The sequence below is a fragment of the Lepidochelys kempii genome, chromosome 6, assembly GCF_965140285.1.
Source record: "Lepidochelys kempii isolate rLepKem1 chromosome 6, rLepKem1.hap1, whole genome shotgun sequence".
In the NCBI taxonomy this organism is placed as follows: domain Eukaryota; kingdom Metazoa; phylum Chordata; order Testudines; family Cheloniidae; genus Lepidochelys; species Lepidochelys kempii.
This window is the reverse complement of record NC_136385.1, coordinates 126,457,207-126,482,397: the sequence shown is the minus strand read 5'-3', so window position 1 is coordinate 126,482,397 and position 25,191 is coordinate 126,457,207. Positions and strand designations below refer to the sequence as shown.

General features: G+C 42.5%; 1 protein-coding gene across 6 annotated transcripts in view; it reads right to left on the bottom strand.

The window, feature by feature from the left end:
* Positions 1 to 6,664: 6,664 nt before the first annotated feature.
* The window catches only part of FERMT2 (FERM domain containing kindlin 2), a 100,585-nt gene continuing 82,058 nt past the window's right edge, over positions 6,665 to 25,191 (bottom strand). For 3 of the 6 annotated variants that reach the window (XM_073350106.2, XM_073350109.1, XM_078853414.1), the window contains 9 exons: positions 23,595 to 23,729; positions 21,139 to 21,188; positions 16,754 to 16,878; positions 14,893 to 14,999; positions 14,347 to 14,568; positions 11,712 to 11,732; positions 10,970 to 11,094; positions 10,427 to 10,568; positions 6,665 to 7,974 (listed from right to left, as the gene is read on the bottom strand). In XM_073350106.2, the coding sequence (XP_073206207.1) occupies positions 7,801 to 7,974; positions 10,427 to 10,568; positions 10,970 to 11,094; positions 11,712 to 11,732; positions 14,347 to 14,568; positions 14,893 to 14,999; positions 16,754 to 16,878; positions 21,139 to 21,188; positions 23,595 to 23,729 (1,101 nt within the window). In that variant the 3' untranslated portion in view covers positions 6,665 to 7,800. Of the gene's footprint in view, positions 7,975 to 10,426; positions 10,569 to 10,969; positions 11,095 to 11,711; positions 11,733 to 11,806; positions 13,174 to 14,346; positions 14,569 to 14,892; positions 15,000 to 16,753; positions 16,879 to 21,138; positions 21,189 to 23,594; positions 23,730 to 25,191 lie in introns of those variants that run through there. The other 3 variants (XM_073350108.1, XM_073350110.1, XM_073350112.2) reach the window with 2 other exon arrangements.

Below are 25,191 nucleotides of genomic sequence, written 5' to 3'. Positions count from 1 at the left end.
AGCTTTTCCTTTTAGAGAGAAGCTGGCCTGGGGTGGGGAATTACTTTACTTATCCCTGAGGAGCACTCAGTCTGAAGACCTCTGAAGTCAGAGGACTGGCCTGAATTTGCAGAGGCATCCCTGGCTAAGTCTCTGCTGGGGGATGGCGGTGGCTATGGAACCTCCATCCTGACTCAAAAGCCTGTTCTTCTGGCAGAGAGCAGCTGCAGCGGCGGTCCCCTTCGGCAGCTCTGGAGAGGGGCATCTCTTGGCTTCTGGCTTGCTCACCACAGTGGGGACAGAGGAAGAAGCACGAAGGAGCTTGGGTGGCCCACAGGAGAGGTTTTGCTCCCAGCAGCCTGCAAAGACGGTTGCCAAGTTAAGATTCTAATGGACATGGTGGCAGCTGCTCTGTTTGCTCTGCCTCAGGCTGAGGGTCTCTGGAATAAGGCAGAAGGGACAGGACCAGGGACAAGTCAGAACCGACTTTGGCATGAATAGGGAGTGAGATGCAGTCCAAACGCTGCCTGGGAGACAGGCCCATGTTTAACAGAGCTCAGAGGAATGTGGCCAAGCCGGTTTACGAATGCCATTTCTTGGACAGAAATCTCTCCTGACTCCTCAATGCTGCTCAGTTCACCTTCCCTTCTATCTCTCTCCCAGCTGCAAGATTCTCCATCGCTGTCGGAATTTCAAGCTTGGACTTGGCAGAGCTCCTCCTAGCATTTCAGCCTTGAAGAGACCCAGCTATCCCTGGCTAACACAAGGGTGCCAAGGTGCTTGTCTGCGAGGAAGTGTGTGCAGACCAAGGAGACCGGAAGGTAGACCTAGGTAGCAGATTCCTTACCAGAGAAAGGTGCTTGTGTGTGCCTGTAGGCAGCAGGCAGGGTGTTGTGTGCGCAGGTGGGGAATCTCTCCATCCCTTTTCCACAGAGATCAGGGGCCAGAATTTCTCCAGATCTCTCTGCCTGGAGGTCTAAGCCAGCGTGACAATCTTTGCACCACAAAGGGCTGTGCTAGCAGCTTGCCAGGAGCCAGGGGGCCACACACTGTTGTTACAGGTATTTACATATTTGCACATGAGCGATGAGGTGTTTAAGCTCATCTCACTTGCAGTCACCACACACAGTCTTGCTTTTACCTGTTCTCCTATTTCTTCCTTGGCTTTCATTCTCACTTAATTTTCTTCTCTCCTTGACCATTGTTTTAATTCTCCTGTCAAGGTTCCTCCCACACTCTGAACTCTAGGGTACAGATGTGGGGACCTGCATGAAAAACCTCCTAAGCTTATCTTTACCAGCTTAGGTCAAAACTTCCCCAAGGTACAAAATATTCCACCCTTTGTCCTTGGATTGGCCGCTACCACCACCAAACTAATACTGGTTACTGGGGAAGAGCTGTTTGGACACGTCTTTCCCCCCAAAATACTTCCCAAAACCTTGCACCCCACTTCCTGGACAAGGTTTGGTAAAAAGCCTCACCAATTTGCCTAGGTGACTACAGACCCAGACCCTTGGATCTTAAGAACAATGAACAATCCTCCCAACACTTGCACCCCCCCTTTCCTGGGAAATGTTGGATAAAAAGCCTCACCAATTTGCATAGGTGACCACAGACCCAAACCCTTGGATCTGAGAACAATGAAAAAGCATTCAGTTTTCTTACAAGAAGACTTTTAATAAAAATAGAAGTAAATAGAAATAAAGAAATCCCCCCTGTAAAAGCAGGATGGTAGGTACCTTACAGGGTAATTAGATTCAAAACATAGAGAACCCCTCTAGGCAAAACCTTAAGTTACAAAAAAGATACAGACAGAAATAATTATTCTATTCAGCACAGTTCTTTTCTCAGCCATTTAAAGAAATCATAATCTAACACATACCTAGCTAGATTACTTACTAAAAGTTCTAAGACTCCATTCCTGGTCTATCCCCGGCAAAGACAGAATATAGACAGACACACAGACCCTTTGTTTCTCTCCCTCCTCCCAGCTTTTGAAAGTATCTTGTCTCCTCATTGGACATTTTGGTCAGGTGCCAGCGAGGTTACCTTTAGCTTCTTAACCCTTTACAAGTGAGAGGAGCTTTCCCCTGGCCAGGAGGGATTTCAAAGGGATTTACCCTTCCCTTTATATTTATGACACGCCCCCCAAATCTCAGCTAGGGTGAAACACTGGCTGGGATTTCTTCTTGGAGCTCTAGGAAAAACAGAGTTAATAAGACACATGCATCTCTAAATATACTACCAAGTACATAAAGACTAACAATATTTTCTACATCTCAAGGACGATTTTAACCAGTTGATTCTGGGAAACTTTCACGGGAGAGTGCATCAGCCACTTTGTTAGAAGCTCCTGAGATGTGTTGGATGTCGAAATCAAAATCTTGGAGAGCTAAACTCCACCGAAGAAGTTTTTTGCTATTTTCTTTGACGGTGTGAAGCCACTTCAGTGCAGCATGGTCGGTTTGCAGGTGGAAACGCCGTCCCCACACATATGGGCGTAGCTTTTCCAGAGCGTAGACAATGGCGTAACATTCTTTTTCAGTGACTGACCAGTTGCTTTCCCTCTCGGACAGTTTTTTGCTGAGAAACACTACAGGGTGGAATTCTTGATCAGGTCCTTTCTGCATTAAGACTGCTCCCACACCACGCTCGGACGCATCTGTGGTTACTAGGAACAGTTTGTCAAAGTCTGAGGCCCTTAGTACAGGGTCAGACATGAGTGTCGCTTTAAACTTGTTAAAGGCCTTCTGACACTTTTTGGTCTACTGAACAGTATTTGGCTGTTTCTTTTTGGTTAGGTCTGTCAGTGGGGCGGCGATTTGGCTGTAGTGCGGTACAAATCGTCTGTAATAACCAGCCAAGCCTAAGAAGGATTGAACCTGTTTCTTTGACTTTGGAACAGGCCACTTTTGGATGGCATCCACTTTGGCCTGTAGGGGGCTGATAGTTCCTTGACCCACCTGGTGTCCAAGGTAAGTCACTCTGTTTAGGCCTATTTGACACTTCTTAGCCTTAACAGTTAGCCCTGCCTCCCTTATGCGCTCAAGGACTTTTTGTAGATGTTCCAGGTGGTCTGCCCAGGAATCCGAAAATATGGCCACATCCTCAAGGTAGGCGACTGCATATTCTCCTAATCCCGCTAGGAGACCATCTACAAGTCTTTGGAAGGTGGCGGGTGCATTTCGCAGCCCGAAAGGGAGTACATTAAATTCATACAGCCCGAGATGTGTGGTGAAGGCTGACCTTTCCTTGGCAGATTCATCTAGCGGTACCTGCCAGTACCCCTTGGTTAAGTCCAAGGTAGAGATGAACTGGGTCCATCCCAGTTTCTCTAATAGTTCATCTGTGCATGGCATTGGATAGTTGTCTGGGCGAGTTACAGCATTTAGCCTATGGTAGTCCACGCAAAAACGTATTTCCCCATCTGGTTTGGGAACTAGAACCACTGGAGATGCCCATGCACTTTCAGAGGGGCAGATTACACCCATCTGTAACATATCCTGGATCTCCCGTTCTATAGCAGTTTTAGCTTGCGGAGACACCCGGTAAGGTTGGACCCTAATTGGGTGAGCATTACCTGTGTCAATGGAGTGGTATGCCCGTTCAGTCAGTCCAGGGGTGGCTGAGAACGTTGGCGCGTAGCTAGTGCACAGCTCCTGGATCTGCTGTCGCTGCATACGCCCAAGGGTCATGGAGAGGTTCACCTCTTCCACACCCCCAGCACTTTTCCCTTCGTAGTAGACACCTTCAGGCCACTCAACGTCATCTCCTCCCTGGGCTGTAAACTGACAAACCTTTAATTCTCTGGAATAAAAGGGCTTTATAGAATTAATATGGCACACCTTAGGCTTTCGGTTGGAGGTGGGGAAGGCTATAATTAACAGCTCCCAGGCGCTCCTGGACCGTGAATGGCCCTTCCCACGATGCTTCCATTTTATGGGCCTGGAGCACCTTTAAGAACATGACCTGGTCCCCTACTTTGAAGGAACGCTCTCTGGCATGTTTATCATACCAGGCTTTTTGCTCTTTTTGAGCATCCTGTAAGTTTTCTTTAGCAAGGGCTAAAGAGGTTCAGAGGGTGTTTTGTAGGTTGGTTACGAAGTCCAGAATGTTAGTTCCTGGAGAAGGTGCAAATCCCTCCCATTGCTGCCTCACCAACTGCAATGGCCCCTTAACCTCACGGCCATATACAAGTTCAAATGGGGAAAACCCTAAACTGGGATGTGGTACAGCTCTGTAGGCAAAGAGCAACTGCTGCAACACTAGGTCCCAATCATTGGAGTGCTCATTTACGAATTTACGTATCATGGCCCCCAAAGTTCCATTAAACTTCTCCACCATGCCATTTGTTTGATGGTGGTAAGGAGTGGCAACCAAGTGATTTATCCCATGAGCTTCCCAAAGGTTTTTCATAGTTCCTGCCAGGAAATTAGTCCCTGTATCTGTGAAGATGTCAGAGGGCCAACCTACCCTGGCAAAAATGTCTGCTAGTGCCTGGCACACACTTTTAGCCCTGGTGTTGCTTAGAGCTACTGCTTCCGGCCATCGGGTGGCAAAATCCATGAAAGTCAGTATGTACTGCTTTCCTCTGGGTGTCTTCTTCGGAAAAGGACCCAGAATATCCACAGCTACTCGCTGAAATGGAACTTCAATGATGGGGAGTGGCTGGAGAGGGGCTTTGACCTGGTCTTGGTGTTTTCCCCACTATTTGGCACACCTCACAAGACTGGACATAGGTAGAAACATCCTTGCCCATTCCCTCCCAGTGGAATGACCCCCCCCAAACGGTCTTTGGTCCTGTTCACCCCAGCATGGCCACTAGGGTGATCATGGGCTAAGCTCAAGAGCTTGGCCCGGTATTTAGTTGGAACTACCAACTGTCTCTGAGGATGCCAGTCTTCCTGGTGTCCACCAGAAAGAGTTTCCTTGTATAAAAGTCCTCTTTCTACAACAAACCTGGATCGATTTGAAGAGCTGAGAGGCGGTGGGTTGCTCCGTGCCGCCGTCCAAGCTCTCTGGAGGCTTTCATCTGCTTCCTGTTCGGTCTGGAACTGTTCCCTTGATGTTGGAGACATCAGTTCCTCATGGGATTGTGGACCTAGGCTTGGTCCCTCTGGAAGCGATATAGGGGATGGAGCTGTTTCCGTTGACTGTGAACCGCTCTCTGCTGGTGCACTATGTTGGGATTCAGGCTCCGGCTGAGCCTCTTGTGTAGGGTTATCGGCTGCTGCCAGTTCAGGTTCGGTGGGGCCCTCTGGTGTTGAGGTTGCAAGTACTGGATTCAGTGCTGACACTGGGTCTGGTGTTGGTTGTTTGGCTGGTTCCGGTTCTGGGACTGGTTCCGTCTGGGTCTCTGGGACTGGATCCACTACTGCTGCTGCAGACATTGGCCTGGGGTCCGGGTCCATTACCCCTGACCGGGTCCTGATAGAAGTTTCGGAACAGAGCTAGGCCTCACTGCTTGTTTAGCCTGGCTGCGGGTGACCGTTCCCACAAGTGAATGACCCCTGATGGCATTGCTAATGTGATTAGGTCCTATGATGGTGTCACTTGAATAAATGTGGACAGAGTTGGCATTGGGCTTTGTTGCAAGGCCAGGTTCCTGAGTTAGTGTTTTTGTTGTGTGGTGTGGTGAAATACAGCAGCTCCTTTACTGCATATGGCAATGCTACATATCAGTGTACGATCAGGAAAGAACACTATAGCCCACTGGAAATGCAGGGAGCATTTAGGGAGGCGAGACAGTGGGGGTTAACACACCCAACCACCTGGCTAATGCTGTAGGATACTGAGGGAATGTCTTTGCTGCAGAGTTAACTCGAGTTACCCACACTGGAGTCACTCCTCTCAAGTTAGCCTAGCTTGTGAGAGTGGCTATAGTGGGAAGTTAACACTAGAGCTGCTGCATCCACACTGGTGCTGTACTCATTCATCTGTGATGCTCAGACTTCTGGGGGCATATCCATGGTTCTTCATGCTGCAGGAAGTGGAGTCCCTCTGAATTGCTGGCCAGTAAGTTGTGGGAGAACTTGTCTGTGCTTGTCGCACGGGGAAACTGCAGGAAGGCACTGAGGACCAGTGGCATTTGAGTGGAGCTAGCCTGCGTCCACACTGCAGAGAGGTTGTATTAAGCACAGCTCACCAGCTGCTGACTCAGGCTTTAGCCTACACCCCATGACAGGCTAGCCAACTCAAGCACCACTGCACCTTGAGTTAAGGGTTTGTGTGTGGGGATGGGACTTGAGTTAGGGACAACACTCGAGTTAACTTTGAAGTGGAGACAAGTCCTTAGTGACCATAGCCAAGACATCCATTTCACATTTCGTCTGAAAGACAACACCACCACCGGCTAGCAGCAGAAAGTCCCCTCCACCCCCCCAGTACCATGCTGCAATATCTGTTCAGTACTGGCATGGAAGAGAAGAGTGCTACCTATCTAATCCCCAGTACTAGGGATTGCCGTGAAGGTGATCCATCCAAGAACTGACCCACCCAGACAACACTTGCTTGTGAGATAGGATGGGATCACAGCACAAGGTTTGATTTCTTATGCAACTGGACAAGTTATTAGCAACAGTGAACCTGTGAAATCCTATAGAACGTGCTGGTAAATCTATTTGGTAGGGTACGAAATTAAGATTACTCTACACAAGGCACAAGAACCAGAAGTGGAAACTGAACATTAAATAAAAGGTCCGACTTTTATTTAAAATAAAATGCATTTGTACATAGTCTTTAAACCACAGACTATCGGAACACAATACTGGTTATTCCTCGGCATTGGGTGGGACAGGAGCTCCCTTATTAGTATTAATTCTGCACTGGTGCAATGTATGGGGACACCCCAACTCCAGGCATTAGAGTTATTAAGGACAGTGTTGCACAACTCTAACAAAGTCATACTTAACTTAGATAAAAATGTATTGTATGTCAATTTCTAAATTACTATCCATATCCTTTTAAAAGCACTATATAGTTAATGCGGACACTAGATCTATGCAAAATTCTAGTTGGCTTGTGAGACTAGTTAAAAAAACTGTACAATTTTATAAAATTTGTGTTTTTACATAAGTTACACAAAACTTATACTTCATAGACCTTTACTTCATATTGTAATGAAAAAGTTTGCATATCATAGGCAGACAGTGAGTATGCTGGTGAGTACTAAGAGTGTTGTAATACAATACGGTGTAAAAATAAAAAAAAAAAAGAGACAATATAAATGATTATCCAAAGGAAATAGTTAACAAATAAACCAAACTATAACAGACTAACAGAGGACTGTTCTTCAGGGCCCCACACAACTATCAGGCATCTGCAACTGTCCTGATTCATGTAGTGTGAAAATAGAGATCAAAATTCTACTCAAAGGGAGGAGGACTTAAAAAACAGGAGGTCAAATTTACAGTATATAAAAAAAACACTAAAGAAAAAAAACATGCATTAAACATGATAAATAGACTTCATATAGTTTAAGCCCTGGATAGCTTTATAGTAGATGGCTTAGAGTTCTCTTAATAATTTGGTTATCTTAAATCAGTCAAATCTGATCATGATCTGCCCATTGTGTCTTGTGTCTAAAGACCAACGGCAGAATTTGCTACATTATGTAGCCTATGAACTGTCTCTTCATAGCAGATTAACGGAAGTGCTCATTAGTGCACACACATTAACTGGTCTGGTAATGCAAAAATTTCCATGATAAAAAAAAGATACATTTCAAGCTTACTTTATTAAGCAGCATATTTCAAACAACAGCTTTTAAAGTTAAATATTAATATGGCCATGGGGTTTCTCTCAGTATACAATACATCAAACTCACACCCAACCGCTGGTAAGTTTGTAAAACATCTCTTCGTCTAAACTTTCATTCTGGTCTTTTGCTCGTGTTGACAAGAAGATGTAGCCACCAATGAATTCATGAACCACTTTGCAATCCACCTCAGTACAAATGAAGGAAACCCTTACATCATCTGCAAACTCTACGGTAACCTACAGTGCAAAAGACACTGGATTAGGATCAACAAGATGGTCATGTTAATTATACCAACTTCAAGAGTTCCCCCTGTCCACATTACTGTGCTTCTCCATTAGCCTAGATGTATTCTGTATTGTCTAAACAAACACAGTTATGTAGCTTAAGATGAAGCAAATATTGTTCTTGTCCAAACATTTTAAATCTCCTTTGCCCCTGATGGAATAAAGTCTCCCTTGTAGTAAGCAATTGTTTAAAGTTTCCTGCTTGATATTCTATGTCTATTTTCTGAAAAGAAAAAATGATTGGATAGAGAACTATTAGGGGCCAGCATTTGCCCCCCAATTTATTAGTTCCCCCAAGAAGCCTATTATGGTTCTGTTAACAGTCTCATTTGAAGTCTTCAGAAAAGTCTCCTTCCAGTGATGTACTGTTCATAGGCACCAACTTTCCCCAGCACTAGTGGGTGCTCGTGCCCCCCCCACCACTGCCTTGACTACACCCCTTCCCCACTCCCATCCCAACCCCTTCCCCACTCCCATCCCAACCCCTTCCCCAAAGTCCACATCCCAACTCCACCCCCTCCCTGCCCCATCGGATCCCTCCCCAAATCCCCGCCCCAGCCCCGCCTCTTCCCCCGAGCATGCTGCGTTCCCCCTCCCTCCCAGCGCTTGCCGCGTGAAACAGCGGTTTTGCAGTGGCAAGCTGGGAGGGAGGGGGGAGAAGCGGGATGTGGCGCACTCAGGGGGAGGTGAGCTGGGGCGGGGAGCTGCCGGTGGGTGCAGAGCACCCACCAATTTTTCCCTGTGGGTGCTCCAGCCCAGGAGCACCCATGGAGTCGGCACCTATGGTACGGTTTATTAATTCTTGAGGCCAGTAGTGTTGCTAGACCATACCAGTCAGACTCTGGGATGAGCGAAGCCAACAAGTTCCTTGCAGAGCATCTGGTCTGAACAACCTGGGATACTGTGGCTTAAGGAACTGGTTAAAAAAATCCAAACCGCCCCAAAATTTAACGCTACTGGGACATATTTTCAGCCCTCAGCCTCTAATTGTGGATATTCACAGGCATGTGCCCTTTAAATACCACAACAGTGGGAAGTTTTAACCAGGCATTGCACCTGCAAAGTGCTGGTGGGGGTTTATGTATGTACAGTAAAAGCTGGTTAGAGGACCAGCTCAATGTTTACACAACAGCATCTGATACTGACTGCCCATTAGTTCCACAGAACTCTAAGTTGGGCTGCAAATAAAAAAGTGAAAACTAAAACAAAACAAAATCTAGGTAATTTAGCTATACACAGTAAGCAGTCCAGTATTACCCTCTTAGCCCAGAAGTTTCATTTTGCTTAGGTATCGGGCTGCGTGTCTGCACACAGACTAGAAACATCTTCTGAGTAATAAGGGTCTAATTGGGGTTTAGTGAAAAAAGGTCACTGAATAGTTTTTAAACACTGGTTTTTAAAGATTCTCCTGTTGGAGTCAGAAAGAACCTTTCCGCTGACTAATGGAAGTAGAATAGGTCCCCAAATGACAAACACTGATTATACATTAGAGCTAAACAATGTCTTCCTAGAAATAGCTTCATTTAAAAAAATAAAATAAATAAATACAAATCAGAAAACTTTACTAGATCACCAAGACACAAAGCCACCCAATCTAGACAGGTTTCAGAGTAACAGCCGTGTTAGTCTGTATTCGTAAATCTGGGTGTGGGGGGGGAAGAGGAGGAATAAACAAGGGGAAATAGGTAACCTATTCCTTCCCCCTCCCCACTGTTCCTCAGACGTTCTTGTTAAACCCTGGGATTTGTGCTGGAAATGGCCCACCTTGATTATCATACACATTGTAAGGAGAGTGATCACTTTAGATAAGCTATTACCAGCAGGAGAGTGGGGTAGGGGGAGAGAAAGCCTTTTGTAGTGATAAACACCCATTTTTTCATGGTCTGTGTGTATAAAAACATCCTCACTGTATTTTCCACTTTTATGCATCCGACGAAGTGAGCTGTAGCTCACGAAAGCTCATGCTCAAATAAATTGGTTAGTCTCCAAGGGGCCACAAGTCCTCCTCTTCTTTTTGCCAATCTAGACAATCACCAGGCCCAGCTCGGTGGGGGAGGTGTGATACAGTTATTTCCAAGGAAGTAGTAAAATCTTAAGTGGATTCCTTATAGTGTATAAGAAACTCTTGGGGATGCTGTAAATGAATTAGCTCACACAAGACGGAATTGCACTCAAAAACCCTACACAAACTGTAAATAGTTTAAAAAGAAATCTTGGACTCAAAGGAGAGAAAGAGAAATAGTTTATGAAACCGAGCAGTGTCCTCCCATCCAACAAAATCAGGAGGAACCCTCAGGCTAAATCTAAGTCATGTGTATATGTAGTTTTTATCAAAAAAAGACGCCTTACAATGGACATTTGGGCAAACAGTGTTTCCCAGCTCTGTAAATGCGACCTTGCTTACCATTTTTATTTCCCAGTTTACATTCCACTGTTTCATGTTGCTGAATCGCCACGTTTTAATTGCATCTCCGGTGCTTGCATCCATTCTTATGAGTCTGTTGTAGGCAATTCCAATCAGCTCTTCTTTCTTGCCCCCTTGGAATCTATGACATTTAGATTTATAAAAGGTAAACCTTAAACATATGCAGAAATGTTGTTTGTTCAATTATTGGACTGACTCATAAAACAAGCTGAACCAATGTAATTTTCATTTTTCTTTCCAGTGCTGATGCAACTTATTACTTCAGAGCTACAGAGAGGATCAATAAATGCAGCAATGGATTAAAATCCTTCCTTAGACATTTAAATAGAATTCTAAGTATTACATGCAAATAACGTAGTGTGTGAAGTTATAATTATGCATATTAAAGCATTTTACAGAAGCTGTTTCTGTATAAACTACACTGTTCCCAACTAGGAATATCTCATGGTAGCTTCAAATAAGACAATAATCTGCACATTCATACATGAAAATTTTACTTTATTACTTAGCAGAACCACTGACCTTGCAATAAAGTGTGTGATGCCAAATTCTGGTAGAGACTGCCAAGCTTGAATAAATCGCATCTTGGCTTCAATTAGACTCATCTGAGCTACATTCTGATGGGCCTCCAATATCCTGGCTGTGATCTGAATGTGATTAGACACAGTCTTCAGGCAACTGTTGTAACGTTTGAAATACTGTGTAAACCACACGCCCCCCCAAAACCATAACAAAACAAAAAACAAACAAACCCTACACACCCAAAACCATGTATATAATGTTAGACTCCCTGTTGGGAATTTTAGTAAGTCAATTACACTGTCAAACAGATGTTTGCAGTTTCTAAACTGCATCATATGCTATCGGTCATGAAATGGAGTATGTCACAGAAAATAGCTGCCATTCGTGCCATAGTTAATAAAAGATAAATATGGAGCTGCTTTTACCTAAGCACCACTAAATATTTGTGGGTATTATTTTTATATGCCAGGCATGATTATAGATGCAAACGTTTTGGGTACACATTAAATTTTAAGATGCACAATGAGAATCAACTCCTGAAATGTACATTTCTAGTATAAAGGATTCTTATTAGCAGATTGACAGCATAAAATCACTGGGGATCATCATCATTAATACTAAGAGAGTTATGTTCCTCTAGGTGTTTTGTTTTAGGACTACTCTCCATATGAAAGGGTTTTAAACTATTTTTAAAATTAAATTAATCTGAATTTTAAATTTATTTATTTTTACTGTCACTTACCAAGTCTCTTATATAGCCTGGCTGTAGATGACAATGCGAATAAAGGAAAAGGAATCAGAAAGAAAAAAAAAAGCAATCAGAAATATGGCAACAAAGCAAAGAAAAAAGTGCAAATTATCTGCAAACTGAAGTTCAAGCAAAAAACATGCAAATTTTCTTAGGAAGGAAAACAGCAAAAAGTGAATGCAAGCATGAAAAAAGGGAACAAGGAAACATAGAACCATCCCTCATTCTACAGCCATCAAAAATTAGGAATGTCTCATTCATCTAGAATGATTTATGTACGTTTTATAGGCATTTCAGAATTCCACCAGTGGCCAAAGTCAAAAATAGAGGGAAAATTCCCATCCTCAGCCTTCCTTCAAGGTCTTTGGTTGAACGAGACTCAGCTTTACTTCTCTTTAGAGTGCGCAAAGCCATTTACCATTTAAAAAAAAACTAGCTTCGGTCACTTCAGATATGAGGAAAATATCCCCATAGTACCTTTCTCAGAGAATAAATTAAAATGCCCAACACAGTTCAGTGGCTACAGAGATTCTAAAATTACACAAGGAAAACAAAAATTAAAATTGCCATCTGCTTTATGCATCCTCTTTCCTGAGGATACAGCTACACTAAGGACTGCAACCATAAATGCAGTCTTCTGTTTATTTTGGACTGAATGTTTTAGATGTAAAACCACAGAAATTCATTGGTCTGAGCAGAGTAAATGCCACAAAACCAAATCAGAATTCACAAATTAATATTTAAACATTATGAATCTAAACAGTTTGCTATTGTGTTTCTGTCTTAGCACGTCCTAAATCCATTTGCAAACCTGTAATATTGCAAATGTCAGTTTACAGTAAAACCATGAACCAGTTAGAGGGCTGGTTTGTAAACCAAGTGTCCGTATCACCACATTCCTAAGCAGACCAACTCATCCATCTGATACAATAGTTAACGTGATCAAGGACATTCACATTTATATTGACCTATTGAGATCATTAGTCCAATAATGAGACTGTATGGGTTAGTGAAAACTTGACATTTATCTTTAACAGATCAGTGGATATTGTAAATGTACATTTCAGATAAATTTGCACTTGGTGAGAAGTTTCCCCCCGAAAATTACCCTCAATTTAATAAATTGCAGTAACTTGGTGTTCCTTTTTTAGCTGGCAGGCTACATTCCATGAATTCCCTGAGGGCAGCATTTCCTCCATTCCCCATCACTCCCCCATCACATGATGCTGTGTGATAAACAAACAGTCTCAATGCAACTTACACAACCTCCAGGACACCAAGAAGGAGGAAACTAATAAAATGCAAAGGGGGCAAAACTGCTGAACATTCTTGCTGCCTTTATAAATGAAAGGCTCTATTTATACTTAACTAATCTTCAAAAGGGATCTGTGGCTTCAGAATCGTTGGCCTGGCTTTTACAAGTCTTTTACTGTTATCTCCAGTGTTGCACCTATTGCTTCTTAGCCAAGATATAAACACACTATGTAAATAATACGAGTTAATTGTTTCCCCAGGGTCTATTTTACTAAGATCAAGTCTACAATGTCTTATATATGTTATAATTTGTTATATATGCAATCCTTCCCCGTCCCCATGGATATAAAGGCTTATTTGGAGAATAATAAGGGCTATAGAAAATGAAATTCCACTGTCAGGAAATCATACTGTGCCAATAAATAGCTACATTTTCCCGCTTCTCTGCATGGCAATCCCCCTTCTGATTTCCAGAGATCAGATTCAGACACAGTAATTTAACTACAGATTAACAATCAGTGTACTTGAGTTTATTAAATCATCAGAGACACTGAGCAATGCTTTAGTTATTTTTGCAACTTTAGCCAAATACTGTGAGACTTTGTGCAACCCACGTATTTGCTTGTTTTGTGGTAGAAATAATATGATTCTACCATTCACTGACTAGATATAGATTACTACTCAAATTAAGTCACAGTTCTTTAAAAATATACATTTTCAATGGCTGGTATTTCATCTATTTACAAGTGTTGGAACAGTGCAAATAAAAAAAAAATACAGACTACATTACAGCAAAGCCTGTGTAGAACACTTTGTAAACAATGGGAACCTAAATTAATCCCAAGAATTTCTGCATGAGCTTTGTGCACATGAACTGAACTAAAAATCAATTCCTACTGTTGATTTACTCTGCCACAAACATCCCATTACATTAATATTAAGGTATACAGAATTGACCAATTTACTGATGTGCAGATGTTGTTCTTTTCTGTGTACCATATTACAGAAGTTTCAAAAATGTGCATAAAATAATTGACTCCCATTGTTCAGACTCTGGGAGACTGTCAACGTCTGCTATCTAATTGCAAATTTGACATACATACTCTGAATAAAACATACTTAAAATCACTGGGATCACATGCTGCAATCACTTGATATTGGTTCAAAACCAAAAATTAAATTTACACACGATTTAAGTAGTAACATTGTCAAATTCTGTTAAAATGCATTAACATCCGATGTACCTAGGATGAAATCTTAACCCTAGTGAAGTCATCTACTGCCATGACAAAACTCCCATTGACTTCAATGGGACCAGGATTTCACTCTTTGGGTTAAACACAAGATTTCTGGAAAATGACTAAAACCCCAGTACCTGTTTGTTCTTGTACTTTTTCAGGTAGCGAGGTGAAACCAGACATTCTGGATTAATGTCAGTTGTGACTTGTTCTGGGATTAACTGTGGATCTGGGTTCAAATGCTGCATCTTCAAAAATGACAGAATATTCTGAACTTCTAAGTTGTACGAGCTATCTGCCATGGTCTTGCCCTTGGAGGCTAGCCTGCAGGCTGCCATCCAGTGTGCATACTGCTTCTCCTGCAATTAAAGGCAAAAAGGGCACTCAAAAGGAAGGTAAATCTTTCTTTTTTCTGTTCAAACAAAGCTCTGTCGAATTTTTCAGTACAAGAATCGAACATTTTTCAGTACAAGAGACATACAATGGGCCAAAACTCTGACCAAAGTGTAGGATATAACAGTGGTACATAAGGAAAAGGAGTAAGGGCCAGTCTTGTACATTACATCTATATACACACAATGCTGTGCGTTTGTCAAAAGAATATGACCAGCCTATCAAAATGTAAGCCATGGTGGAGGAGTATATGGGGGGCAAAGAGAAAACAAAGCCAGTCAGGGACTTACATTATCACAGCGAAGCCAGATTTCATTCATACCATCTGCAACTGGAATCAGAAGTTTGATATTAAACTTCTGACCAGAGATGTTTACATCAGGAGTAACCTCGCACCCTGTAATAAAAGAGCTAGTGATTAGTGTGTACGGAGACACAGGCTCTAAAAACAAAACACACACACACACACACACACACACCACTCCAGTCTAATAGTATTAAAACAGTATCCCAGTGATATGATGTGTTATAACCTGGCTGAAGAATGTACACCATGCTTTGTTTTTAAAGCAAGTAAAAAATTAAGGGAAATCAGAGGAAAAAGTACAAAACAGTGTTAGGAGCAAACTGATAGCTCTGGCTTTAGCTGCAAGACATCTGCCTAGTTGCAAAGGGTGTGGTACTGCAGATAATAATGTAAACCCACATTGCGGGATTTAGCTAACTGTTTAAATTACAATCTAGGCTATAACATTTCAGCTTCTGTGGTGAATCATCTCCAAGACGATGGACGGAAAAATGAAAAGCAAGATCTATTTTGAGGGAGAAAAACAAAAACACTATACAAGTTCAATTAAATTTGGCATTACAAAATTTGCTTGACCCTTCATTTCCTCTCAAATGGACCAACATTTTGAATGGAATTACCTAGTCTAATAATTCTCTTATAACAGCAAAACCAGGTGTCAGGTGGGGTGTTACTAATCTAAAACTATCATCCTGTAAAAATTACATGGGTTGGATGTGCTGCTTATACCTTCAGTACTGAGGCACTAGTTTTCCTCAAATTTGGTTGCTGAAAAATCTTAAAATGTTTGTATTAGATGTTAAGCATTTTGAGAACTCCAGTTTCTTGAAAACATCTAAGTTAACGTGGGCTTCATTTCAACTCAGTCTCCAAGATTCTTTTAAAATGCAGTCAGAAGCAGCAACGTCAAAAGCTCCCAAAAAGGTATTCCAGGCTACACATCTCCGTAACTATAGTCTGAGATCATTTGGCAGCCTGTCTGTTGTTGCCTTCATGGTAAAAAATTAAAGCTGTCAGTAGTTTCTGCTGTTCCATAGCCCTCTGAGCTGGAATAGTTGACTTCTGAATATAAGGCAGGCCAGCAGCCTTAGGAATTTTAAACGTAATGTGCAAGTCTTACACTGGGACTTTACAGCTCTGCCACTTTCTCGCTCAGGGGTATGAAAAAAACACCCCCCTGAGCGCTGCAAATTTCAGCGCTGTAATGCGGCAGTATAGACAGTTCACCAGCCCGGCGTGGATGTGGTTTTTTTTAGAGTGCTGAGCTGTGTTGTGACTGCACAAGCCACGTTAAAGAGCTGCCGTGGCAGCGCTTTAACGTTGCCAGTGAAGACGTGCCGTAAGACTTGTGTGCTCACATAACAGGGGAGAGGAAAAAAGGCTGCATTTGAAGAGAAAATATTGCTGTTTACAAGTCTAAACTTGTTTATTTCAATAAGTCCATCACAAAAAAATAGGATTACATAATATACAGCTCCTATATGCTCTAACTTATTTTTGCTTCACTCTAAAAGCCAGACACATGTACCACCAACTAAAATAAATGCAGATCTCAACAATGAACTTTGAATATTTTTTCTGTGTGAAAACAGGCTAAGTTTTCCACGAGCCTGCTGATCCATACAGCATTATTTATGCTATCATCACAATCACTTATTTAGAAGTGTATTTTTACACCATACTTAGAAACCTCAGTCACTTTTCCTTTAATACTCAACACTTCCTTTAATACTCAACACTACATCTGAAGTGTAAAACAAAAGGAATCTGAATGTAGAAATAAATGGTGACAATGACAGACTTGTTTGGATAACGTTACTAGAACGGCACGCATCTCTCCTTACCTCTTAAGTTCATTTGGTGAGCTGGAGTCCCACTGGATTCATCTTTGCTTTTATAGCAGGAAATGGACGTGTCTTTGAAGGTGCACCAGTATTGTTTGTAACCTTTTAGCGTCAGTTTCTTAGGCCTGCCAGACAGGTCGATATTACTACATTAGATCTACAATTCACCTGGGTAACAGCGCTTAGTTTAAGAGACATTGTAGGTAGCTGGGCTCTTAAGCTGATCTTCTGTACCTTGAACATGTACCATATTGAAGTTCTTATATTCAGAAAGCCAGATGCACAGCTTTTCCCTTTGCTTACCTCCCCAACCAAATCCTGCTTCCGCAGGGTTTAAAACCCCGAGCTTACAATGATGTACAGTAAACAAACTGATGCATGAGTGATCCCACTGGATCAGTAACGGAGTTGCACAATTATTTGTCCGCTTATTTTCATTACCCTCTTACAGAGAAGATTTGTTCAAGAAAAATAAAAAAGGTTACAAGCTTGGACTCTTGACTCCAAGTACTTCCATAGGGGACAAGTGTCAGACTAACTCCTACTAATGCCTATAAAAAGAAGCTTCCATGAATCATGGAAAAAGGTTGTTTTTCTTCTGTAATATTAAAAGAAAGTTATTTATTAATTATTTTGAAAGTTAATGCTTTGATATTTAATTGAAAATCATGATGTTTGTTAAACAAAAAAATCAGAGCCACGCATATGTAATCTTTTAGGCACCTGATTTCACATGGTTTATTACAGCTGTCTCTCTTGCTTGCCCCTTACAAAGGGGTCTGTCCAGTGAAAGGTTTCGGTTCCCTCTCTGTGGGAGGCCTGAACGCTAGCTCCACAGAAGCCCTTCATGATATTCTGTTCCACCAAGCCATACGAGGATGTAGAAGTAGCCATCCTCATGCGTGAAACCCACAGAATTCTAATCCCCACCCCATGGCATTTTACATTTCACTCTAGTGGATCAAGTATTTTAGTTGCTAATGGGTGAACTTCGAGAAAGGTTTAAGAGGCTCATTCCAGCATAAAACTTCCAGTATTTAAAGCACTGATGCACCTATTTTGGCCTCCCACTGCGTACCTGCATCCCATTTCATCACCCAGCACAGCTCTCATTGACTTTCTGCCTCCTTAAGACGACCGGTACCCTCCATATCGGGTGGGCACCAGCTGAAGGGGAGGACACAACCTCCCCACATGTCTCCTCCCTGTCACACTCCTAGCCCGGGTGCCCCCGTGCTCTCCCCGCTGCTCCCCACGTTACCAGTGTATGTGTGCGTGGGGCTCTGTCCTCCCGCGGCGCTGGCTCTCCCCCACCCCCTGGCATGTTCGGCTGCTCTTCTTGGCAGCCGAAGCCAGGCAGGGAGTGGGACAGAGCCATTCCTGGATGCTGCCCGGTGCAGTGCAGCAGCTGCCTGGGAGCGTGCTGGGCTGTGGCAGCAACAGCCTGTTCCCCGCCCAGGCTCAGCAAGTCAGAGGGCCCCCCCACGGCATGCTCAGAGTCAGCTCCTGTTCGCAGAAGCAGAGCCTGGGCAGGGAGCAGGTTGCCACCCCTCCCCCGTCAGGTGGCAGGCTCTCTCACAGCCAGCATGCTTTGTGCGCAGCAGCAGCCAGCTGCGAGAGCGCCGCAGGAGCGGACTCTGAGACACCGTGGGGGAGAGGGGGTTCCCCCCCCGCCGGCTCGCTCAGCCGCTGTCCCAAGAAGCTAAGCCTGGGCGGGGGGCAGCCTGCTACTGCCACAGCCAGGTGCTCTCCCAGTCATCCAGGATGCTGTGCTGCACCAGGGAGTGTGGCTGGAAGAGGCTTTGGCCCTGCCCCTCCCTCTCTCGGGCTGGGGCTGGCTGCTGCGGGGGGCCACTCGACCCTTCGTGACCCTCCCACGGGTCACTGGCTACTTCTCTGCTTGCCCTGCTTCCTCCATTTTAAGGGTAGAGAGCACTATGGGGCTCAATGAACAGTGTAGTCCAAGGCTTAATTCCCAGCATGTGAAATGTAAAGAGGAAATGCCCAGGAAACAGCAGGAAAACAACTGACTCCTCCTGTCCAGTCTAAAGACTGTAGGGAGAGAGAAGTCCTTGGTACTGGAGGAAGCCTGGAAATGTGGGGGAAGGGTTAGGAGGAAGTCAGGAGGTGGGGGAGAAAAATAGAGCCAAAGGCCCAGCTTTTAAATGAAGTTAGTGAAATGAAGTTCAAGTGAAGTTTAAACGAAGTTAGTGAAATGAAACTTTTAAATGAAGTGTTGGTTTTGGGATGAGCAGATGTCTGGTCTCACTCATTTTGCCTTCATCAGTTTTCTCCATCCTAAAGTTCTAAGATATCACAATAGCCCTGTATGTGGTTGTGGGAAGGAAGGCTCAGTTTCAAAAAGTTTGCTGCCATGACTCCCCCAGTTTTCATTTAAAGATGTTCAGCCTCTAGCCAGAGAAGAAGAGCGAGCAAGTTTTTCCATCATTTGTCTGTGTGTCTTGATCCACATTTTCCTTTGCAACCCTCATTTTAACCTGCAAGGGGCAAGGCAGGGCACTTTGGCTACTAAGCTTAGTCATCATGCTGGTAGGTGTGAGGTAAGTCTCTCAAGCCCCAGGGACAACAGTGTTTCTTTCATGAATTAGTATAGCAACTTCTACACTCTAAAACATGCCCGAAGAATGCAAAGGACATGTCCCATCCAAGATTGGGCCAATTTATACACACAGTCATTTAAATGCGTTTCTTATAACATACTGCCTGGCCCCATTTTAAAAAAAAGTTCTCACAATACACTCTAGTCTCTTTATAGGTGAGTCGAGTCCTTTACAGTTAAGATATTCTCTTTAGGAAACCAGATGCCTATAGGAACACACCTTGGTTTCAATCTAGATCATCTGCTGCCTGTTGAGTAGTGGCAGCTTGAGCTGAAGCCATTCTCAGCACCTCAGACACACTTGGCTTTTTCTTTGGTGGAAGGCTAAAGAAACAGAACAAAGCCCCAGTTCGTCCAAACTGCAGCAACAGATGAAGCAGATGCTGTAGCTCAAGCAAAGACAAAGATGATGATTATAGCAAGGTCTGGAGAATTTAGGATCCTAGAGCACCCAGTGCTTTGCCTTATAGATTTTTTAGATTTGTTTAACCTTTCTGTATATTAAAAATTCAATTTAAATATTCACCTCCTCTTTCCTTAGGTACATGGATCCAAGAGAGTCTAGTGAGTCTAACACCTTCCAAAAGATAAATGATGTTAGTCCCACAACTCTAGTTAGCTAATCAGCTAGCTTCCCAAGTTATGCCTTTATTAACAATTAATTATGTCAAACCGTATCAAAAACTAAGCCTCTCTCTTTTAAAAAGAATTCACACAGATGGATAGACACACTAGCTCTGAAACTGTGCTGTAGCAATCAAAATATACCACAGAGACCCAGACTGAGTCAAGTACTATAGCTAACCTGATAAACATGCCTTACAAGATGGACAAAAAAAACTTTCAGTAAACAAATGACAGGCTACGGTTCAAGAAGACAAACCATTACAAAATAAAGGTTAATTACAACCCTGTTCTCATGCAGTTGCTTTTCTTCTGTTCCTAACCCATGAAGTCTCATTGAGATCTATGCACAGATTCCAGAACTTTCATCATCTCCCTAACATGATGCACACTCAATTGCAAGAGATGCCCATGACTGCCAGAATATTTAGTCAAGATTCAAACATGACTATTCCCAGTTTCCACATACCATGAGCCAATTTATAACTAAAAAAAGCAGTACATGAGCCGGAAGAGCATTGCAGTTAACTCAGACCTGCTCCTTTTGGCAGCCAGAAGAGAACAGGCAGATTAGAAGGACACTTGTTTGTTATTCATCTAGTCTCTCAAACCAAGAAAAGCACTTGAGTAAGGTTTCTAGTTTCATGACAGTTCTAATTTTAGGATTGCTTGATTAACTTCCTAGCATAACAACATAATATAAACATTTCAGCACCAGCTAATGGTGAAGTGTAGCCAAAGCATGTCCCCTCCCGCAACTCCGGAGGGGTATGGGTGGGAGGGTGGGGAGGGGCATGGAGCAATGAAATTCTTATACATCTGAAGAACTGAATCAGTGTACTAGAAAATGTAGTAAAGCTACAGCTGAGTCCTTTAAATAACGTTAAGTGGCCAGTGTATAGAATAGGTGCAAAATAAAGTGGAAACAAACAGGAAGTTTTAATATCTAGAGCACCAGGGTATTTTAGCTAGACTGCAACTATGAAGTCAATGTGTTAGAAGACATTTCACATCACACAAACCCAAGCAGTAGCATGCAGCAACGAATCCAGACAGCAGAGCAGAAAGGGAATTATGCAGTACTGTCATTAATTATTCATTGACATTAGTTTCACAAGCGCCTCTTCCCATCAGTACTTACTTGAACACTTTAATGTAGTCGGCAAGCTCAGGAATTGAAGTGATGTCACCCTGAAAATAAAACATCATTCATTTGATTTGTCTGCCAGATACAAGACTCAGTTCTAGGATGGGAGGATCCAAAAACAAGGCACTGGGGACAGTGATTCAGTTTATAGGATAATGCCACGCAATTTCCTCAGTTACGAGGGGGGAAAAGCTTGATAAAACTTCATTGTCAAATGTCAAGGGCTCACAGATCACAGACTACTTTATTAGAATACAGTTTATTTCACAGACTGAGAAAGAGAAGAAAATTCACTCCAAAGAAGTGCTGTTTTGAAACTCTTTACTCAACACACAAGTAGCAGGAGACAACTGACTCATTAATATAGGTTTTTAAAAGGTCCGTACTGCACTTGAAGTTCTGGAGTTGATTCTGCACACACACCCACACACACACACACACCCCCCCCCCCCCCCCCAGAAGTAGTTTAAGACTGGCCTGGTGTTTGAGAAGAAGCGCAGGTTCTTTACGACTTCACGGCTTTTCCCTTGAACCCGAGCCCCCCAAAAAGATGCTGCTTTAAAATATCACAAGGGGTTGTTTAATTGCTTCCCAATGGTCTAAAATGGCAAAATCTTTCAGTATTGTCACACTGGACTATACTCCTAGAACATATCTATGGAGTCACAAAAAAACAAACAAAATATTCATCCTGAGGTGGACACTGAAATGGACAGTCTCAACCAATGTGCCATTTCTAAATTTCTTCATTCTTATCTGGCAGGGTAGGCTCCTCAATATGACGTTTCGTGGCACTGAAATATGAAGATTCCTCCTATTGAAAATGGTCTAGATCCTACATAAATAGTGGCTTTCCTTCTTCCCACTGTACATCCATCAGAAGCAGCACAAGTTAATACTTCTAAAGCTCTGTTATCAATAATGATATTTTAGCAAGCAAAAGATCCACATTAATTTCAAAAAGATACACTATAAATAGTTTAAAAATATACTTAAGATGGCTGCTAAAAGAGAAAAAACCCAAATTTGAAGATTTTGGTCTTTTATGCCTTGAAAAGGTTAGAACATAAACAAGTGAATTCAGAGCCAGCATAAAGTGCGTGATGCTCCACTGACTGAAGATACCGAAACCTTTCAAGGTTGGTATTTGGCCTTAACTCTTCTTTCACAGTTCTATTCTATGGAAGAGCCAAGTACTACAATAGTACTGTGTTTTAGAAGTTTTATCATTTGAAACTAGTCCTGGTTGACTAGGGCTCCTAGGTGCTACGGTAATACAAACAAACATGTGATATAGGAAAACAACCCTGAAATATATTAAGCTACTTAAGGCCAAAAACACTAACCAAATGATATTTTCACCATTACTTGTTGTGAAAGTTACATGTGAAGAAACATGGTGGCTATTTTTGACACCGTAAAGCTTTGTCCACTAATTAAGGAATAGTGGAAGAAAAACTAAATATATTCAGAACTGAAAAAAGAAAAAGGAGTACTAGTGGCACCTTAGAGACTAACCAATTTATTAAATTTATTAAATTAATAAATTGGTTAGTCTCTAAGGTGCCACTAGTACTCCTTTTCTTTTTGCAAATAGAGACTAACACAGCTGCTACTCTGAAACCATTCAGAACTGAGTATTTTCTAAGCAAGTACAAGAAACAGAAATTAATTAAATCAAAATTTAATCTGAGTTTTCCTTGACACTGTTGTATTTCCCATGTATAATGGCTCAAGTTTTAGTGAGGCCATACTTCACCCAGCAGTGTAAACTTAAGGAAGCCAGTGTGACTCACTTGTGGTCACAGAGGCAACCTGTGGTTCATACTAGATTAGAATCTAATAATCTTCATGCCTCAGTTTGTTGCTATAGCCACAAATATATTGTTATACTTCATTTCTACAGGAGGATCTTTATATGCTAGCTGATTGGGCAACATTATGGCAGGTAACATTCAGTGTGAAAGGATACATATTAGAACAAACAATTTGATCTACTGATGCGTGTCAATGGGTTCTAAATTAACTGTAAATACTCAGGACAGAGAAAGGAGGTAACTGAACAGCACAGTGAAATCATCTGCTCAATAACAGTGTTGGTCAAGGAGTATTATATTGCATTAAGGGCTAGAGCACAATGCCAAAAATACTATCCCCACTAGCGGGCCTTCATACTACTTGGCAACCCTATGCTTAGTTTTAATCAACCCTTCTTATACCCAATACAGCAGAAACAGTGTCCAGGGAAGGACAGCAAAAATGATCAGAGGAATGGAAAAAATTTCCACCTGAGGAGCGATTAAAAATATTAGGCCTATTTAGTGCAGAGGAGACAAATAAGAAGGGATCAAAGAAGGAAGGTTGCTTCATCAGCAAACTTACTATAGTACCACTTAAGTCTGCCTGATCACAAGCATTTATTTAAACTTTAAGAAGTCATTAACTCTTACCAGAATCGTTGATGTTTTACCACCTTCTAAAGTAATTTCCAAATCAGACAGGGCAGCATCAACTTCATCAACTTCTTTGTCACTGTTGTTCAAATGATTTTCTGATGACATGATTGATAGTTTGTTGATGTGGTACTGAAACACAAGTTAGAGACCCTGTTGATTTTAAATACACTGTACTTTAATTTAACAGAATCATAGAACATCTATCTGACCAAGCAGAAATCTCACTATTGTCACATTCATTGTCACCCACTTAAATAGCTGTAAGGAAAAACCAAAAAGAAAGCCATGGTACAATATGGTATCCCCCGGGATCACACTTTGAATGACCACAGCAACAACACTGGAGAAGAGGCTGGCAATCCATTTTAGATGAGTGCTATGCTGTTCTATATTAAAGTAACCAGAAGATAATACAGCTATAGTATTGCTCTATGCTCCCATTTAAAACATTAAAACATTATTAAAACTGCAATTGTGCTTGTAGTATAGACTCTACTGGGCAAACAATGGACTAGCCAGTTACATAAACAGGCTTCATTCTATCACCCATACAACAGAATTTACAAATGGAGGCCTGAAGCATAGAACTCATGGGTGGGATTTCTAAAGCATGCTCCGCGTTGGCCTAGCTCAGCTCCCACTGCAGTCAATAGGAGATTTACCATTAACTTCAATGGGAGCAGAGTTAGGCCAATGCTAAGTGCTTTTGAAAATTCCACCCGAAGTGACTTGGCCAGGATCACAGGGAAAGCATGAGAGTCAGAAACTGAACCCAGATTTGAGTCTCAATCCAGGGCCTTAATCACAAACCCATCCTTCCCTACTCAGTTTAGAATACGTGAATGACATAGTTGGCTCTACACAGGTTTGGGTCCAGACAACATGGTTAACATGTGGCAGACAGCTCTCTGTTTTATGGTTACACATTTTGCTGTATGGTGCTAGTGAAACTAGTTTGGCTGATCCTCATCCCTTCTAGCTTTCCATGTGACAGAACATCTCGGAACGCACTGCCTCAAGTGATGCTGGTGCTGCTCTGTGAATTCTGGGAGCTCTATCTCCCAGGCAGCACAGGATGGCTACCAGATTGCTTGTCCTAGTTTATTCTGGGGAAAGCTCAGCTCGACTGTATGGTAACTGAACGTGCAAGCCCAGCTGACAGGTGACTGTTGTGAAAAGGCTGCTGTGCAGACACCTCAAACATGGCTTTTGTAATAGGGTCCGAGCATGACCTAGTCACAAACCAGAGTTGTACTCAGGGTAGACATAGGCATATCTCAACTCTTGTTATAGTCTTCTTTAGATTTTGCAGGACAGAAATAACCAAAAACCCCAAACGACAAACCTAATAATCTATTTTAGGCTACAACAAAGTTTAGCCAGTTACTCATTCTATACCAGAAAGGTGCAATGGGAAATGCCAACTTGAAATGCAAATGGCTGGTCTTATCACATTATTACATCCTTCCCCCACCAATATTGGGGCACAGGGTAGAAACTAGTCTCTTCCCTTCCTCTGTCACTTGCAGCTGCTTCCATCTGCTCTAGGGTGTTGAGAGATCAACTGTTCTGTCCTCCCTGCTAGGGTTCT